This window comes from Pholis gunnellus (assembly GCF_910591455.1).
Source record: "Pholis gunnellus genome assembly, chromosome: 15".
NCBI lineage: Eukaryota > Metazoa > Chordata > Actinopteri > Perciformes > Pholidae > Pholis > Pholis gunnellus.
In genome coordinates this window covers 7,727,163-7,745,499 of record NC_136542.1, presented here as the reverse complement: position 1 = coordinate 7,745,499, position 18,337 = coordinate 7,727,163, and the positions used below count along the sequence as shown (strand labels likewise).

Genomic DNA, 18,337 nt, shown 5'->3' with positions numbered 1-18,337 from the left:
ACATGTCAAAGGAAAAACAAGGGTAAAAATAGAAGCGAAGAAGGGGATCAGGAGGAGGAGATGAGGATTAAATACACTTAACAGACCACATAGAAACAGCAGATCTGGGGATTGGGGTGTTTTTGAGATTAATGCCGAGTGTCTCAGTCTGTTGGATGATGCATAGAGGCTGAGGAGGGGCAAGAGGACAGAGCAGGGGCTGGCTGGTGGAGTGGGAGCGGTGGAAGGGAAGTGAAGAAATGTGACTTGCACTTTTTGTGTGACCCTCCCCAGGTGTGAGGTCTGTTGAGGTCATGTGCTGCTCCTATACACAAAAGATACCAAATAGAAAGAGAGAAGTAAGGGAGTAAGACATTCAACATATCCTCGCCTAATTCATTTAAATTCCATTTGCTATTGATTGTAGTTGTAAAGCCCAGGCTACAGTACTGAAATGAGGTACAGTCACGCACTGTAAATTATCAGACATGTATTCTGCTTAGTTAGGCCAATATTCCGAATTTCTTTCAATTACAAAGACATGGATAATCTAGTGTATTTCTTAAAGGCAAGCTATAAACACTTGTCATGGTTTGAATAAATCTAATGTGAATGGTGTTATACACAGTATACACAATACAGTTAACTTTTCAACACATTTTTCAGACATTGCAACCACACCTCAGTTGCCTTAAATTACGCAGTTCCACAGCCATAGAAGCTCATCAGACAGTGGAGGACTTCATAAATTGCCCACTGCAATAAGACTTTATAATAAATCACCTCTGGCCAAATCAATCACCCAACTATACCACTGTTGTTTGTTTGGTTGAATCTTAAAACTTTGCACTTTGCCCTTATTAACAAATATTATTTTATTTTATTGTATATATTGTGCATTTTTATATTATATTTTTTTTCCTCTGTTATTGTTGTTGCTTACTGTATGTATAACTGCTGTAGCGAAAATATTTTCCCTTGTGGGATTAATAAAGTATCTATCTATCTATCTATCTATCCATCCATCCATCCATCCATCTATCTGTCGGTCTGTCTGTCTGTCTGTCTGTCTATCTATCTATCTTTCTATCTATCTAATTTCACTTTCAAAACAAACAAGTGAGTGGAGGCATGGTTTGTATTAGCCTATCCTGATTGGCTATGAGATCCGTCAATCTGAGATTGGTGACTTGATGCAGCTATTTGATTGGTCAACTTGACTCTAGTTTTTGAACGACGTTCAAGAGATTGGAATATATTTAACCAAAGCGAACACCATTGGCTGAGTATGTGGAATACAGTAATTTGATTGGTCCGTCCGTTCAGAAGAACTCGATAAGGGCGGAGCTTAGATGCCTTGGCGGCCATATTGAATATTATCTGTTGACAGTTGGGTTCTAAAGGAAGCTCAAGATTTTGTTTTAGCCAACTTATGCTACAAGTAAAGGTCTGGTGTGCTTTTAACTTGAATTAGGACGCACGTCCTAAACTTTTAACTGTTTGATTCAAGACAAGAGATGGATGACGATGAACGGCAGAGGAAACTAGAAGCTGGAAGAGCGAAGGTTTGTTGCTAACATTTAACGCACGCTAACACTGAATGCTAGCAGTTAGGTTAACGATAGCCAACTCTTTTGTCATAGCTTTGTCATAGTTTGTCCACTGTTAACTGCACCCTCCTCCAACATGTCGTACGTTTGGTTTATGTTACTTAGATTATATTTGCCCGTTAAATTACAAGTAACGTTACACGTGACTTTATTCATTTGCCGCGCATATGCTGCGGGTTGATAATTAGCTGAGATTGCACACAGCTAACGATAACAATAATATTTATGGGGCAGCGTTACTAACATATATCTATATAACTATCTATATAGTTAATGAGTTGAATCACTTCTTAGTTCATGTATAGTGTGAGTCCAGCAGGTACAGAAAGATTTGACTGGACATTTGTTTCTCACCTGTAAAATAGTTAATGTTGCATTTTCAGCCTTTTTAAAACAATAAAATGACAATTTACAATCCCAATGTTAGTTGTTAACCTTTTCTCATTATTTTCTTTTAAGCTTCCCACAGCTTTTTTAAAAGATAGTATATAACACTTACAAGAGCAGATGGCATTATGTTCTTAAGATATAGTGTTACTTCGGTTGGAGGCCATATTAGTAATGGGCCAATAATTAAGAATGGCCTCCCCTGTATTGATAACCAGGCCACGTTTAAAACTAGGTTACTAACGTGTTCAGCGTATCTTATTGAATTGCATTTCTTTGATTTTTGTAGTTCACTTCCAGCTCATTGTAGGCCTCCTTCAAAACATATGTGCATCAATATGATGCATGATATCGACTGAACCACTGATATTCCTTACGACAGAAATCCTCAAATATGCCCAGAAGCCAGTCGGTAAGTATAGAAACTGGTGACTGGCAGAGACGTTCGACTTTCTCATGGGATTGTGGGTTAATGGACATTATTTCTCTGTGATTTTGTCTTCTTCTTCTTCTTCTTCTTCTTCTTCTTCTTCTTCTTCTTCTTCTTCTTCTTCTTCTTGGCTTTCAGTTTTCTGAGATTAAATGAATGACTCTCAACACGGATGATCAAGACTAACCCTGAAAGCAAATACAATTTCTACTGTAGCTGCGCACCTTGCATGCACTGTCATGCTGGTTGCAGGCCATCGGGTGGTGCAGTGAGCCCATGAGATTTGGCTTCAAGGTTCAACATGATGCACTTGCATCTCACATGAATGGTGTTGCTATGGCAATGCAGTGCTGTCAGTTGCCTTTACTGTATTGGGTGCACTTAAAAGCTCAGATTTTTATTTTTCACTCCCAATGCAAGGCGTGTATTTATACAAATTACACACACAGACAAACAAACAAACAAACATACATAAGCTACTGTGAGGAGTCTTGGTGTTGACATTGTGGAGAACACACAAGAAGCCTTCAGTAACATCCGATGTGGCCACAATGAGCTCCATCTAGCCGGTTAGTCAGACTCTCAGAAGTGGCCTTGGGCGAAACAATGCTCATCTGGCTAATATGTCTCTCTGAGACGTGTTGTGGCAGGCGGGCGGAGGCGGTGGACAGGGTGATGGAAGGACATGAAGGATGTGGGTTTTAAGGGATAATGGGTATAACCGCAGATGAAACAATGGGAGGTGGGAAGAGATTCAAGTGTGGTGGAGTTGAGGGAATAATCTTTTTTTTTTTTCGCAAAGCTTTTGGGTTTTTGGAGTCAAAAGAGGACGATGGTATGGTGGTGGATGCTAAATGGGAGAACAAAGCAAATCCAGAATGTGGTTTTATAACATGTCATCGGAATAAACGCCGGCTCAAATGCACACGGTGTTGTCATGCACCTGCATGTGACTCATCACACAAAGCAACAAGTAGCTCTCCCGGTGCCATGCAATCTCATTTTGTATTGAGCATGCACACAGATGCTGGAGCCCTGTCGCCTCCTCTCCATGTGAATGCATCTCCCAGTCTCCACCCTCTTCCTCTTAGCCGAGACACATGCCAGCCCCTATCCAGAGTTTGTGGATCCCTCTGCACTGTAACGTTGTGGCTGTGGCAGGGAGTTTGAGGATGAGGAGCTTGGCACAGTGTGCTGTTTGCCTACAGACCGCAAGATCTACATCTGGACTGCCCTGATGAGAAATAATGGGACAGGTCTGACCACCGGCAAGAAAGGAAATCGATGGTTGACTGTCAGTTATTGATGGAGGGATTCACGAGGGTCTCTGTCACAATGTGGACGGCTGTAATCGGATTTTAAGCTGCTTAAAGAAGATAAATCGGCTGACAGAGAGAGAGAGATAAAAAAGAGGAATGTGTTGCAAAGAGAAACTGCCTGAGATGGATTTCTACCAAATCAGTCCCTCTGGAATTCAAGCAAAATATCGTGACTTGTTTGGGGATATTTTTCACTGTGAATGAACTTTTTGGGTTAAATTTCTTGATATATATTTTTTCCCCTCATGTCTTCAGAGAGGACTTTGTGATCCCTCCAAAAAAAAAAAAAAAAACTCCTGTCAACCAGTTTCTCCGTCTCTGACTTTTCTACATGCCAGAAAATGAAAAGACAGACATGGATGTATACTTTGTAAACTCTTTGAACCGTGTTCTCTTTGTGCCGTGCTGAGAGGCTGTCCAATGTGTGTCACTAAAATCTGCTCGTCTCATGGGTTTGATGTAGCTCTCTGGAGATTTGAGAATATTTAGCATCGTCACCTCAATTTAAACCTGGATACCTTGTCAGGCAATGGTGAAGCCTATTTTTGGTATGAGTTCGGGATTTCTTCTTGCTTCATTGGGCACCGTCTTTTTTTTTTTTTTGCTGCACAACTCTGACTCATCAAAATAAGGGCTGCCAAATCAATTTTTCTTTTCCAAAGCGGGGACTATCAACAACTTGTACTCTTATGTATTTATACTTTGCATAATGATTTCAGAATGATGCTTTTGTAACTTTTTCAAACTGAGGAGATAAATCTGGACTCCAGTTGTCTCTCCGCCTTGACCCCTGAGCTCCACCATGCTGATAGTGTGGTGGTGCTCAGTGGTCCTGACCTATGTGTCCGTCTACCTCTCGCTGTCCTTCCTGCGCAGCTTGCTAGCTTCCGACAGAAGCGGGCGAAAGGCGACGGTGCGGGGGCGCCGAAAAAGACGCAGAAGAGGAAGGGCAAGGCTGTCTCGCAGAATGACAGAGCGACGCAAGGCCGAGCCGTAGAACCGCCGCTGTCCTCGGCCAATGACGCGGAGCTGAGCGAGAAGACCGACCACGAGGTACACAACTAATCAAGATTATCGGTCATGCATCGTTGATGGAAGAGACCACCAATTAACAGCTGGTCGTTTCCACTGCTTTACTGTTCACGGGTCACACTGCCTGACCTCCAGTGGTTGTCTAATTTTGTCTGCTCACTGTATGTTTTAACAAGTGGTCCGGGCCCCCCCCCCCCCCTGCTCAGTTAACATATATTATAGAAATGGGTCACTAACCATTACGTTGCCTGTGGGGCATGTTGTCATAGCAACCTGGTCCGGATTAACCGTGGCACTATTAACTGCAACATTGCATTACGCATGGATTGCAATGACAACAAAACAAACTTAATTCTAAAACTATTTCATCCTTTTAGGAACCCCAGAACCAACGACCGAAGGACCCGCCCCCCCACACCCCGGAGCCAAGACCGTCCGCTGTGAATGATTTCAGAGAAGGCGAACTAGTTGCACTCACTGGCAAAGAGCAGCTCAAGGTATACAGAGTATGTTTATATATTTACAGAGGATATGTTGCTTTTTTTTTTTAGGGTATGATAGCATTTTCCATAGTGCATGTTGAAGCATTGGAATAAATTTTTTGTCCTCTACGTAGTTCCTTTTGGCTTTTATCTGTCTGTTTCTGTCAAAGACTCAACTGGGCTTAGGTATGACTCTAAATGACGAGCAAAAGGGAAGCAAGAAGATGGGTTTAATGTCATGAAACGCATACTTAGCATTATAATCTCTGAATTCTCACATTGGAAACTGGTCTGTGAACCCAGTCTATAAATCAGTGTTCCTGTTTACATTCCGTGATGAAGTGTGTTGAGATTTGTTTGGAGTAATTTGTCTTCCTGCTTTGGTTACCCATAAGACGATGGAAGTTTTGGTGTGGTATTGCTGTGTGTACGATTTTAAGATGGTGTGTGTGTGTGTATATGTGTTTTGTGTCATCAGCAACCCATGGGGAACGTAACTGTCTGCTCTTCTGCATGGCTGCTTGGCTGCACTGATCTAAAAATACTGCATAGCGCCTCCATATTATGTATGTCTTTAGAGGAATGAGTTTAAACTAGGTGTTTTAAAATGCCTTGTGTTATGTAAATGCACAGTTAATTCATTTTATATTTATCAGTATGGCCTACTGCACTTTATATATCGCAGGAGGTGAAATGTGTGTCAAAATAACCAATTTATGTTCAATATTGTCATGCTGCTGAGTGGCCTACTCCTCATATTCTACAGACTAAAGAGTGTCTTTGTTTGGGGCAGATCCCTGCAAAAAAAAAAAAGAAATGTCTTATTTTGTAAGTATTTATGATTATGTGGATGTCTATGCTTATAAACACAACCCATACATGTATTCCACTTGCAGCAGCTCCAGCAGGCTGTGGAGAAGCGTAATGAGATAATTGCTCGGCTCAGCTCCAACCTGCAGGAGGCGCTAACCAGCAGAGACCAGGTTCAACTGGAGGCTCAGTCGCTTGCTGGACAGATTCAGGCGCTGCAGAGACAGCTCCAGCAGGTACTCAAAGATGAATCTGTGGGCAGCACTGCAGGATTATTGTTGATATGCACGTCGCCGTTCATGTGCACAGCAACTGAACTTGCGTCTTCTCTGAATTGTCTTTCACACAGACCAGTGTAGAGTTTCTGCGCATCAAAAGTCAGTCGGGGGCTGAAGTCCTCAACACCCCACAACAGCCTCAGCATGGCCATTGCTTCCAAGATGCAGATCTCAATCGTAAGGAGGCACCATCGGAGGAATCGGGGAGTGCAGCTCTTGGCTTCCAGTCAGGTGTTGAAGGCTTTAGCACGGGCAATGACGGTGAGACCGGCACTCTATTACACAAATTGAGGGCTGAGCTGGAAGAAGAAAGGCAGAATTGCCAACGTTTGTGTGCTGAACTAGTGGAGGAGACGGAGAAACGCCAACATGTGCTTTCTTTACTGGATAAGGAGAAGAAAGACAGGGAAGAGGAGCTACAAGACCTCCAGGTCCAGTTAAGATCAGTCCAGACTCAGTGCCTCGAGATGCAGCAGTACAAAGAGGAGAAGGAGAAGCTGAACAGGGAAGTGCTCGAGTTGAGGAACGTAGAGAGGAGATTTAGTGAGGAGGTGGCCAGCTCTGCTCTTCGTCTCCAGAGACGGGAGGAGGAGATGCGGAAGCTCAAAGAGGAGCACAAAGAGGAGCTGGAGGGAGTCAGGCAGCTGTTGGAGGAGAGGGAGAAAGAACTGAAGTTTAGAGAGGAAGAGGTCATCGGGCTCAAAGCTTCTAAGAATCGGCAGAACCAAGCGAAGGCTGGTTTCAGTTGTGAGGAGAAGATGAGCATAGATGAGGCCAATCTGGAGAGCGGACCTGTGGAGGACAGCATGAATGTGTCGATACTGGGGGATATTCTGATGGAGCGCTACCTGTCTTCAGCTCCTCCTGCACTCTCACACTCTTCATTGGTCAATGAAAGCTGTGAACACTGCAGTCAGCTGGACCTCTCTGCAGACTACAGGTTAGAGAAATGCTAATTGCTAATGGTGTGTGTGTGTTTTAGGCTAGTTTAACCCCCTTATGCGTCTCTGTGCCTCCTCACAGTTTTGAGCTGAACAGTGAGGTGTTGGGAGATGAGCCTCTGTTGTCGATTTCAAACCGTTTCCCCGAGGAAAGCGTCAACCTCCAAAACACGTCTACCCCGCGGTGCTCGCCTGCCATTCCTGTGGAGGAAAATTCTCATTCTTGGCTTCACGACTCCTCTTCCGGCGAGCTGGAGACGAGTAAATTCTCTGAGCGGCAGTTTGAGGAAACTGAGGAAACTGACCTGGAAAAGGAGCTGCTGAATCAGCAGTGTGGGGAGCTCCGTGAGGAGCTGCTTCTCAAGGACAGGGACCTGAATGTGTTGAGGGAGGAAGTCATCAACAGTGCTGAGGAGCTGGAGGAGGCCAGGAGCAGGTAATGAAGTTAATTAGGGCATGTGGTTATTTTCTTTTCTCTGATAAATGTTCTACAATTTGAATGAACTTGATCACTTTTTTTAAAACTATCTTTGTACGGTCAGGTGGGCCCAAGTAACGGAAGACCTAAAGCAGGCTCTCTGGGAACTTGAAGAAGAGAAGGATACGAGGAGACACATAGAGGAGGAGATGAACTTGAAAGCCCACGATCAAGACAACCTGAAGAACAAACTCAGTGCCTTAATGGAAGAAAGAAAAAAAGAGAATGCAGTGATGTTGTTTGGAAAGGAGGCTGCTGAAACCACCCTGCTGGGTCCTGCTACCTCTCCATCAGAGGGGGGAAATAAACCGGCAGGGGAGCCAAAAAATGAGCAGGAGAAGGAGGCTGCACGCCCGTCTCATCAAAAACAGCAGGAGCTGATGTTTTTGTCTCTGCAGGCAATGAAGCAGCCTGAAATCTCTGCCAAACAGAGCCCGGAGCTCAGCCACGACAGCCAGCTGCAAACCCTACAGGTACACCAGTATGATGAGTGGGTTTGTGTCGACAGTTTTATAGAAATGTAAACATGCTAGTCTCTGTATGCAGCAGTTGTTTTTGACCCCTAACTCAGTTAAGATTAATGGGAAGAATTCATTTGAAATGGAGGAGGCAATAAGAAAAATTACTATAATGTTCCCTTTCTTCCTTTCCCCCAAGGCTCAATGTGAACTTCTCATGTCGGAGCTAGAGGAGACAAAAACAACGCACAAAACCATAACCGCCTTACTAGGTCAAAGGACTGCGAAGCTGGACGAAACATTAGAGGAGCTCGAAACGACTCGCGCGCAGGTTGTAAACATTCGAACAGAAGTGGAAAGATTGCGGGAAGAGCTGGAGAAGAGCCAGGGCAGTCTGGACAGTGCTGAAAAGGAGAAGAATGAACTGGAGTCTCAGATCTGCTGTCTGAGACAAAACCTGGCCAACCTGGAGGAGGCCCAAGCCCAGGAGAGAGAGGAGCACGGGAGAAAAGAGGAGGAGATGGATGACCGGATTAAGAAGATGGAACAAGTCTTAGAGGAGGAACTGGAACAGTTTGAGAACATGCTAAAGGAGAAGGATGTTGAGGTATGTATGCATGTATGTATGTGACGCCAGTTGATTTATTTTTCTATTGTTTACACTACTGCCAAGAGATCAAAATGATGTGCAAACAAAATTGCTTTTTACAGTTGGACGAAGAGAAGGAGAAATGGGAGGAAGAGAGACAGGAGAAGGAGAAAGATCTCCTCGATGTGAGGCAACACCTGGAGGAGCAGAGGCTGGAAAGGCAGGAGGAGGTGAAGGCTCTCCTGGAGAAGCAGCTCGCTGCTGTTGAGGAGGCTACAGAAAGGCTCGAGACATTTCACCAACAGCAGATAAAAGATATGACGGAGAAACATCAACAAGAGGTGGGATTTAAAAACCTCTGTGTAGCTGGATACAGATTCATCATCATTGCATTTAAAATTGAACAGAATAATAATAGGACTTTGCCGCATTAGTGGTGCTAAACTCTTTGTTGGATTGCCTTTATAGTCTTTGTAATTTCCTTTATGTTTATCTCATAAATTCTTTAGATTTCTGAGTCCAACAATCATCTGCAGTCTGAACTGCTGAAGCGGAAAGCTATTATGGAGGAAGAACAGAAGAGACAGATCAGCCTAATCAAACAGGTATTGATGAGTCAGAACACTTCACTCTAAGATAGACGTACTACGGTGGAATATCCCTTCGTTATTTAGCATTAGCATTTATTGTATTTTCAGCTCGTCACTTCTGCCGTTGTGTCTTTCCGCAGGTGACTGAACGTGAGCACGAGAGGATGGTTTCAGAGCTGACGGCCAAACACGATGAGGAGCTTAGTCACGTGAGGATGGAGGTGTCCTTGGAGCTGAGGGAGAGCATGGAGGCGGCCCACCAGGCTGAACTGCAGCAGACACAGGTATATTACGATATACTGTGTGTGTGTGTGCACACGGCACCAAACCTCTTCAGCCGATGCTTATATCTGTTTCCTCACAGTCAAGGGAATTAGAATGGCTTAGGAATTCAACTTTTACTCAATTGGCATGGGGGATAAGGGTGTCTGTTAAATGTTAATACAACACACAACTGTCTTTTACCCCAAACATGCAGTCACTACTAGACCTTATATACCTTTTTTTACTTATTTACCTTTTATGTTCTACTTTTCATTACCTTTTAGGTCCAAAAGAACAGCGAGTTTGAAGCCCTGCGTCTGAGCCTCACTAACGTCGGCACGTCCCAGCTGGAGCAGGAGACGTCTGTCACTAAGGTCTCTTCCTCCCCGGGGGAGACCTTCGCCCAGGAAAGTGCCCTTCTGCAGGCCCGGCATCAATTAGAACTGGACCAGATCAGACGGCAGAACCAGGAGCAGCAGGAGAGAATGTGTGAGCTGCACCAACAAGACATGAGTGAGTGCTTTTTCCCAGTTGTTCAGTCGGTGTTCTTTCGTCTTTTACATGTGCCTGTAGGTGCACTCAACATGTGTGCCATTATGGGTGTGGGTGAGTCACCCTCATTCTTTAGAAAACATGTTCAGGGCAAAGTAGAGCACAATGACTGCTGTAACCTTCAAATTCTTTTGACGCGGGCAAATCTTTTCATTGGCTTTGTGTATGTTCAGATGAGTTGAAGCAGCAGTGGGAGACTCGTGTTGCTCTGGAGAGAGCGGCCATGGAGGGAGAGCAGACTAAAGAGATACAGGTCATTTGAATACTGTTAATCGAATGCTATTCAAACATCTGTACTGCTGTTTCATTATTTAGCATATTTAGGAAGTTTTACCATCTTTAATTCATCTTGGTCATCAGGCTCTGAGGTCACAGTGGGATAAGGAAGCGGAGAGCACCCAGTCGAACCTCCAGACGTCTCTCTCAGAGACCCAGAGCAGCCTTACTGCCACCCACACGGAGCTCGCCAGCACCCGTGTCTGCCTCACCCAGACCAACAAAGCTCTAACTGAAGCCCAGGCAGCTTTGTCCCAGACCCAGTCAGAGCTGCGGGAGTCATTGACCCGGCTCCAGGAACTCCAGGCCTCCAGTAAGGAGCAGAACCAACAACTGGAGGAGGAGCTGAATCAAGCCTGGGCGGACAGAAATGCTGCTGCCCGTGAGTTGCCTACTTTCACTAAGGCTGCACAATCTAAATTCATTATTTTATTTTAATAATAGAAACATTCGTCGGTTATACTATGCATGCTATTCCATGTATTTTGTTTTCTAATTCATATTAAATGTTTGTTTTGCTGCTTAGGTGCTCTGGAGGAGCTGGTTTCGAGTCATAAAGCAGTGCTGAAGGAGAAAGCGCAGCAAGAACTCCACCTAGAGGAGAAGAAACAGCAACTGCACCTAGAGGTGAGTTCACTAAAACACATTAACATGTCGTTAAGTTGCCATTTATTTCTCATTTCAGTCCACAGGTGATGGAACTTCATATGTTTTTCATTTTATAGGCATAAAGCTAGCATCAATCTATAAATGATAGGAAATTTAAAAACCTTAAAATTGAAATCCACGATACAGTAGGTTTACAACAGCTGTGGTTCCATTCACATATTTTTATGCACATTAAGTATCGAATAAGACAAGATGTATGGAAACTGCAAAATTGTATAAAACCTCCTAAATTTCGCATAAAGGTTTTTTATAGAAAAATAAATGATGCGTCAAATGGTTTATGGAAATGGTTTTGCCGAATAAATATTGAGGTAGCGAACATTTAAACCACAAACCAGTTGATGGAAATGCCAAATTGCTAAATTTTGCTTGATAATTGAAGGGAAACGCAGCTTGTAACAACGATTCCTCTCTGTAAACTAGGTTTCGCGCCTTCAAGAGGAGAAGATCTCGCTAAAAGAGAGGTCTGAACAAGAAGTAGGTCAGCTGTGGACCCAGCTGGAGAGCATGAGGACCAGTCGCCAGGAGTTGGGAGGTGAGATTGATGCAGCCTGACATGTATCAAGATATTCAAAATGTTCACGGTGTATAAAACATGTTGCTTTACTAAAAATGGCTTTTGTCTGTGATATGACAAACAGAACTTGACTGCATGTTTTGTAATTCCAGTTACTGTGCGCTTACCTTTTTCCTTTGTTGTCTCACCTTATTTCCTCACAGAGCTGAAGGAGCAGCTGCTCGCTCGCTCATCTCGTGTCGATGACATTGAGCGCCTGCAGACTGAGTTTAATGAACAGAAACGGGAAATCAAAGAGCAGAATGAGGCTGAGCTGGAAAGCCTCAGGAGGTATGAGAGCACAAAGGAGGCGCACACGCACACACACACACAGAGTCTGGATGCTTCATTCCCTACCTGCCTGTCCAGGTTTGAAATGTGATGCTTTAGAATGAAAACTGATATTAAAACTGTGGTGGTTTATCCCTTCATGTGGTTTGCGTTTTGGCCACAGTCTACAACATTTGTCAACTGTCCTCTTCCTACCCTTTTACTGACCCCATGCCAGTTATACATGCTTTACCTTAATCCTCCTTTAGGTACTTTGAGCAGAGAATGCGGGCAACAGAGGAGAGCTACAGAGAAGAAATTGCTTTGCTTCAGCTGAGGCTGGTGGAAAGTGCCTTGGAAGACTCCGTGCTTAAAACTGCAGATGACAGGTAGGCCAGTAGATCAGTATATAATACCAGATGCATGTACTACAAACTTGGATTCAATTCTTTTAATAATGCTACATTGTGGTCTCGTTTCAGTTTCATATCTCAAGGCCAAGCTGAAGAGGAAAAAGATCATGTGCTCTCCGATACTGGCCTCAAACTGGAGAAACACAAGGTATGTACATACTCATTTTAATTTTTCTGCACATTTTTGGCTGCATTTGTTTCTTGATCACAAGGTAAGTTAAGTGTCATGTTTCTGTCTCAGGAAGCACTTGATTGTTTGCGCCTTCAGCTGGTGGAGAAACACACAATGGAGCTTGCCAATCTAGAATCTTCTATGGCTCTTTCCTTTAAGGAAGAGCTGCGACAGGTCAGACTTCAAACTTTAATGCCTCTATTTAAACAGAATACAAACCTCGTATGTGAGAGGCTCTTGGCACACAAATGCTCACCGTTGAAGGCAAAGGGAAATGTTGTCGTCATAGTTTTTAATATTGTTTGAATATGGGATATTTTTAAGATACTCAGTGTTTGTGCATAGTGTGCATTTGGTTTTATTACATAAAAACAGAAATAGTTGCCAAAAAAAGCTGTTCTGTTGGTGTACACTGGCCCTTTTTAGTCTCTCACTTACTTGTTTAGTAATAATGTAATTACTCATGCTTTAGGTGCGCTCAGATGTCACTGACCAGTACTATGAGGAGCTGCAGGAGAAGATGACTCGTCATGCCCTGGAGCTAGAGCAAATCAGAGCCAAACTTTCTGACCGTCATTTACAAGGTACCTCACACTCACACACACACACACACACACAATGTTACAAACAATACAAGCATGGTATTGAGAAGTTTCTAAAGTTAAGTAACGACTCCTCAAATGTCCTTGTCGCAGAGCTTACCAGAGTTCGTTCGGAGGCCGAACAGCAGGTTGAGGTGAGATTTAAGGAAAGATGATCAGATAATCTTTACAATAAATTACATTTAATGCTCCATATAATGCAAGATTGTGTTGATTTTATTCAGGCGGAGGTAGAACAGAGGATGTGGTGTCACACTGAGGAGCTGCAGACCAGGTTGACCATCATTCACACTCTGGAGAACAGACTGTCTGCCTTGACTAAGCAACAGGATGCAGAAATGCAAAGGAACACACAAAAGGTACACTCTCGTATAAAAGCCTACATTCTAGAAAGGTGCAAATATACTGACGGCTATATAGACGAACGTGTTCTTTATGTATATGTTCCTGTCAACTCCTGCAGCTGAAACAGGAGTTTTCTGGGGAGCTCGTTCACCTCGAGGAAGCTCTGAAACAGGAGAGGGTGCATGTGCAGGACGAGATGAAGAGGCTGAAGGAAGAGCTCCACGAGAAGCATGAAGCTGAGCTCTCTGCTCTTCAGTCAAACCTTCACAGAGAGACGGAGAAGGAGACGTCACGCCTTGAAAAAGCACTTCACGAGGAGAAGGAGAAGCTAAAGTCTCTACAGGCCGCACTGGACAATGATGAGAGTAAGATCATTTTATAAGACTCACGTGGGTTTTCAGTCGACTTTCTAGCTTCTAACAAGGTGTTTGTCTTTTAGGCCCACAGGTCCTGATGGTGCGTCAGAGACTGGAGGCCCAGTATGACGGTGAGCTACAAAGGGAAAAGAGCCGCATGGCTGCAGAACTCAAGGAGCTTTCTGCGCTCCTCCAGGAGCAAGGGGAAGAGCGGCTACGCCAAGCCCAAGACAGGTGAGATCTATGGAGACTCAAGTCTTGATTGTAGCTGGAGGTCAATAGTTAGACTCCTACACACGAGTCATGTTTGTATTTGAGAAAAAAAAAGATCCAATATTTCAGCAACAGTGCTGCTATTATGGTCTGAAAAGTGAATGTTCTGCACCAAGTCACTGTGGACTGGTGTGTCTTTCCTGAAATCACAATAAAATCACCTTCAGTTTCATCTCCAGGACCCTTGAAAATGCTTTCTATTGAATGATTTGTGGTCTTTTTTTATTTTATTTTTTTGTGTTCAGGTTCCAAGAGGAAAAAGCAGCGTTGGAACAGAATTTGGCCCACAAATCTGAAATCTCTCTGGCAGAGCTACAGAAAAAACATCAAACTGAACTGGAACACGAGAGAGAAACACTTCTGAACAAACACTCCCAAGAGACGCACACACTCGATGCCAAACACAAAGCACAACAAGAATCACTTGGTGCCAGTCACAGAGATCAGCTTACAGCTACTGCCGCTGAACTTGAATCCAAACACAAAGCGGAGCTTGTCGCCTTAGAAGCAGCCCTCGATTCCCAACGAAAGGCTGATCTTGAAAGTCTGGAGGCCGTTTTTCAGGAAACAAGTCAGGCTCAGCTCGAGGCTTTAGAAGCCGAGTTGACTCGCAAACACCAGGAAGAGAGGGATGAACTGGAAAAGAGGTTGCTGGGTAATATGGACACTTTGGAGGCCACGTACCTGAAGGAAGTGCAAGTAAGGACACAGGAATACAATGCTGTCGTTGTTGTTTTAGGATTTAAAAGTACAATTGAATGCCATCGTCTTTCTTTTTCAAATCACAGGCGCTGCGTGATGAAATGGTGCAACTTGAAGAGAGACATTGTCAAGACATGACTCTCCAGAAGTCGCAACATCAGCAGATAATAGAGCGACATGGAGCAGAGCAGCTGTCCGTCAGAGAGGAACTGAGGAAAGAGCTGGTTCAGGTGCACTTGGAGAAGTTTAGTGCCATGGCAGCAGAGCTCAGCCACGTTCACAAGGTGAGAAGGAAAGATTGGTTGGTGGTATAACAGGCATCAATCAGATTATCAGTCAATAAGCAGAAATGTTCTTATTTTTCACAATTTGTTCTTCCAGACTGAGCTGGCTGCTCTAAAAGAGGCCTTAGATACAGAACACTGCAAAGCTCTGGAGACTCTTAAGAAGCAGGTATTTACCCAATCATCCCGACACTACCTTTGTTTTCTCATCTCTTTAACAGCCCACATTTTAATTCTCTTCCCATGAGGACACTGATGAAAATGGCTCATTAGTTTGAAGTTAACATGCTGATACGAATAGGAAATATAGGTTGTTTAGTTTTATTTGAACTGATTCAAACATCCTGTTTTTTTGTTTTTTTTTATTCCTAGATAATTTCCTCACATTTCCTGTCCTATGGTTAATGTTGCCTTTTTTCAATCCTACTCCTTTCATGTTGTTTTAATGTTCAGCACGATTTGATGTGTCTTTGCATCCTCTACACTTTTCTCAGGTTTTGGAAGTGGAGCAACAACACAGCACTGCTCTTCAGGAGCTCTCGCTTGCCTACACTGCTGAGAAAGAGCAACTCATTGCACAGCAACATCGCCAGCTCCAGGTGTGTGTGTGTGTGTGTGTGTGTGTGTGTGTGTGTGTGTGTGTGTGTGTGTGTGTGTGTGTGTGTGTGTGTGTGTGTGTGTGTGTGTGTGTGTGTGTGTGTGTGTGTGTGTGTGTGTGTGTGTGTGTGTGTGTGTGTGTGTGTGTGTGTGTGTGTTTGTGTCAAGCATGAGGGAGCATCACGCTACCGTGTGTGTGTGTGTCAAGCATGAGGGAGCATCACGCTACCTCTTTGTGTGCGTGTGTTTGAATTTGTCTTTTTTTACAGCGGTAGTTGACATCCAGTGCTCTGCCTGGCGAGTAGCCTCGTCTCTGTGGCTCTTACAGCCCCTTAGAGAAGGGATTACACTGAATTATTGTTCATCTTTCATAATGGTGCGTTTGTGTGAGGCAAAGAGTATTTATTTGGGTTTTTTCTTTCTTTCTGAGAAGCACTGTGAATCTGAACATTTGACCCAACTGCATATTGTGGTATTAAACAAACCCATGACATGTGGCTGCTCCAGGAGTTGAGGGCCGTCTCTGCGCGGGAATTGGAGGCATGTCGGAGGGAGCTGGAAGAGGAGTCATTAAGGCAACGGCAGCACTTCCTAGAGGAGGTGGAGCTCCTCAAAGTCCAATCAGAGGAGAGACTGCAGGACAGGATTAATCAACTGAAGGTAAAAGATGACAGTGTTCCTTATGCTTAAGTTCTTTAGTATTTGAACTTCTTTTTAGGAAGCCATGTTGCCTACATATAATCACTTTTTTTTTTGTGGAAAATATGATCTTTGTTATTTGTAGTTATTTGACACTGAGTGCCTGTTTAAAACAACATTATGTAATATTGCTGGATTATTGAGAGCTGTAGTGTGTGTGTGTGTGTGTGTGTGTGCGTGCATGCTGTGGCACTGCCCTCTCTAAGCTCCAGCTGCACCAGTTCATTCCTAGGCATAGCTCTTGGTTGGACTCTGTCCCACTGAAGCTTTATTCAAACCCAGTTTCCACATAATCCCATCATCATCATATATGTAGAAGTGTTCTCGTCCGTCTGTCTCTCTGAATCTGTCCTGGGCTGTGGGTGTGTTTGTGTTACTGCCATCTACAGTGGCTAAATGGGATGGATCTAAGCTTTTTATCCTCTGATGCAGAAGGTTTTAAGGCTGAAGGTACTTTTTTTTTTCAGACATTTGGCTTTTGACCATCTGAAATGTGCAAGCCAGTAGTCAGCCGTAAGCCAGTGAGACATGGCCGGAGATCTCTTTTAGCTGAGGAATAAATGAGCCAACACTGTACTGCAGCTTTTTACGATGGTGATCTGTATCTTTTAATTGATATATACCAACATCACTGCCTTTTGTTTGAAGACTGAATTTGAGGAGCAGAAGGAGGCGGAGCTTGAGGACCTGAAGCGGAGCGTCTCATCTGAACAGGAGGAGAAGGAGCAGAGCTACACGGGCAAAATGAGTCAGCTCACTGTCCAGCTGCAGCAACTGGACGCTGTGGTGTCCCAGGTACCAGACGCACGCACACATTACCTACCCAGTCTAGTGGTTTTATAGGTTTTACGATTCTTTGTGAATGAATAAACTGGCACCAGCAGTTTCACTTTGCTGTGGACAAGATTGGGCAGGCCTGAGAAGAATGTGTTGCATCGTGGGTGTTGAAGCTCAAAGGACAAAATGAATGAAAAGAATTGGTGCATTAGGAGTTATAGGGACTTGGAAACTGTAAATACGAAATAGACAGCCTGGGAATTGAGGGTGAAGAGAGAATAATGCTGCTAAGGCATCCATAGGGTAGTTTTTCTTTGGATGAGATTACATCTTAAAAAAAAAAAAAAGATTGTCTTATCGATGAAACTCTAATCTGGTGTGTTTTGTGGTCGTGCTCTCTTGGTTGAAGCACGCAGTAGAACTGAATCGACTAGTTGGGTAATCGATTAATCATTGGAATACTGGAACTTTAAACAGTTTACCATCTCTTTGGTTACTAATCGTTATACCCAGTAAAGCCTACGTTTTTATTTTTCCAAAAGACAGTTTATGGCTTTATCCGGACTGACTTCATAGCTGAATGTGTGATTTCTCATTTCTTACCTACACGTCCCCTAACTCTGTAAATCCATATTGGCTCTTGTTGGCACAATTGGCAATAATGTGGCGTGTGTGTGCATCCGTTTCTATGGCACCTGCCCGGCTTGGCTCTCGATAGTGAGATATTACTACCCCCCCCACCCCATGAGGTTAGCAAAGAGAAGCTTAAGAGAGGTTGGGAGGGGGCTGTTGTCAGGGCAACAACATTGTTTTGTTGAGGCAGGTGGCTGCATGAGAAGTGTTTGATGGTTTGTGGGAGAGGGAACAAGAGAGGGAGACAAGGAAGCGGTCGAGGAACGAAAGGTGAGAGAAACTGAGCTTCAGAGACCTGGAAGAAAACGGAGAGACAGAGCAGAAGTTGTGCCTCAAGCAGACACTGACGTGGAGATTAACCAGAGTATGTCTGCCAGCATGTGTGTGTGTGTGTATATATGTGGGCTATAGGCTGGTTTTAACGGAGGAGGAGTGTGTTTTGTGTCTCATAGCGGATGTATTGAGTGATTTTGGTGCTGGTTGTTGTCTCTGGCTAACGTGGATTATTTATTTT

At 43.9% G+C, this 18,337-nt stretch overlaps 1 protein-coding gene across 3 annotated transcripts in view; it reads left to right on the top strand.

The window, feature by feature from the left end:
• The first annotated feature begins 1,387 nt into the window (after window positions 1-1,387).
• pcnt (pericentrin) overlaps window positions 1,388-18,337 on the top strand; it is a 31,900-nt gene continuing 14,950 nt past the window's right edge. For 2 of the 3 annotated variants that reach the window (XM_079174470.1, XM_079174469.1), the window contains exons 1-32: window positions 1,388-1,544; window positions 2,359-2,388; window positions 4,602-4,778; window positions 5,135-5,254; window positions 6,136-6,285; window positions 6,399-7,267; window positions 7,351-7,704; window positions 7,811-8,219; window positions 8,404-8,811; window positions 8,916-9,134; window positions 9,303-9,398; window positions 9,524-9,667; window positions 9,932-10,160; window positions 10,373-10,452; window positions 10,560-10,857; window positions 11,002-11,102; window positions 11,568-11,679; window positions 11,865-11,991; window positions 12,240-12,359; window positions 12,453-12,531; window positions 12,625-12,729; window positions 13,028-13,139; window positions 13,251-13,291; window positions 13,382-13,516; window positions 13,621-13,867; window positions 13,942-14,092; window positions 14,377-14,830; window positions 14,920-15,117; window positions 15,215-15,286; window positions 15,612-15,716; window positions 16,222-16,374; window positions 17,062-17,208. In XM_079174470.1, coding sequence (XP_079030596.1) covers window positions 1,497-1,544; window positions 2,359-2,388; window positions 4,602-4,778; window positions 5,135-5,254; window positions 6,136-6,285; window positions 6,399-7,267; window positions 7,351-7,704; window positions 7,811-8,219; window positions 8,404-8,811; window positions 8,916-9,134; window positions 9,303-9,398; window positions 9,524-9,667; window positions 9,932-10,160; window positions 10,373-10,452; window positions 10,560-10,857; window positions 11,002-11,102; window positions 11,568-11,679; window positions 11,865-11,991; window positions 12,240-12,359; window positions 12,453-12,531; window positions 12,625-12,729; window positions 13,028-13,139; window positions 13,251-13,291; window positions 13,382-13,516; window positions 13,621-13,867; window positions 13,942-14,092; window positions 14,377-14,830; window positions 14,920-15,117; window positions 15,215-15,286; window positions 15,612-15,716; window positions 16,222-16,374; window positions 17,062-17,208 — 6,090 coding nt within the window. In that variant the 5' untranslated portion in view covers window positions 1,388-1,496. The remainder of the gene's footprint in view (window positions 1,545-2,358; window positions 2,389-4,601; window positions 4,779-5,134; window positions 5,255-6,135; window positions 6,286-6,398; window positions 7,268-7,350; window positions 7,705-7,810; window positions 8,220-8,403; window positions 8,812-8,915; window positions 9,135-9,302; window positions 9,399-9,523; window positions 9,668-9,931; window positions 10,161-10,372; window positions 10,453-10,559; window positions 10,858-11,001; window positions 11,103-11,567; window positions 11,680-11,864; window positions 11,992-12,239; window positions 12,360-12,452; window positions 12,532-12,624; window positions 12,730-13,027; window positions 13,140-13,250; window positions 13,292-13,381; window positions 13,517-13,620; window positions 13,868-13,941; window positions 14,093-14,376; window positions 14,831-14,919; window positions 15,118-15,214; window positions 15,287-15,611; window positions 15,717-16,221; window positions 16,375-17,061; window positions 17,209-18,337) is intronic. The other variant, XM_079174471.1, reaches the window with a different exon arrangement.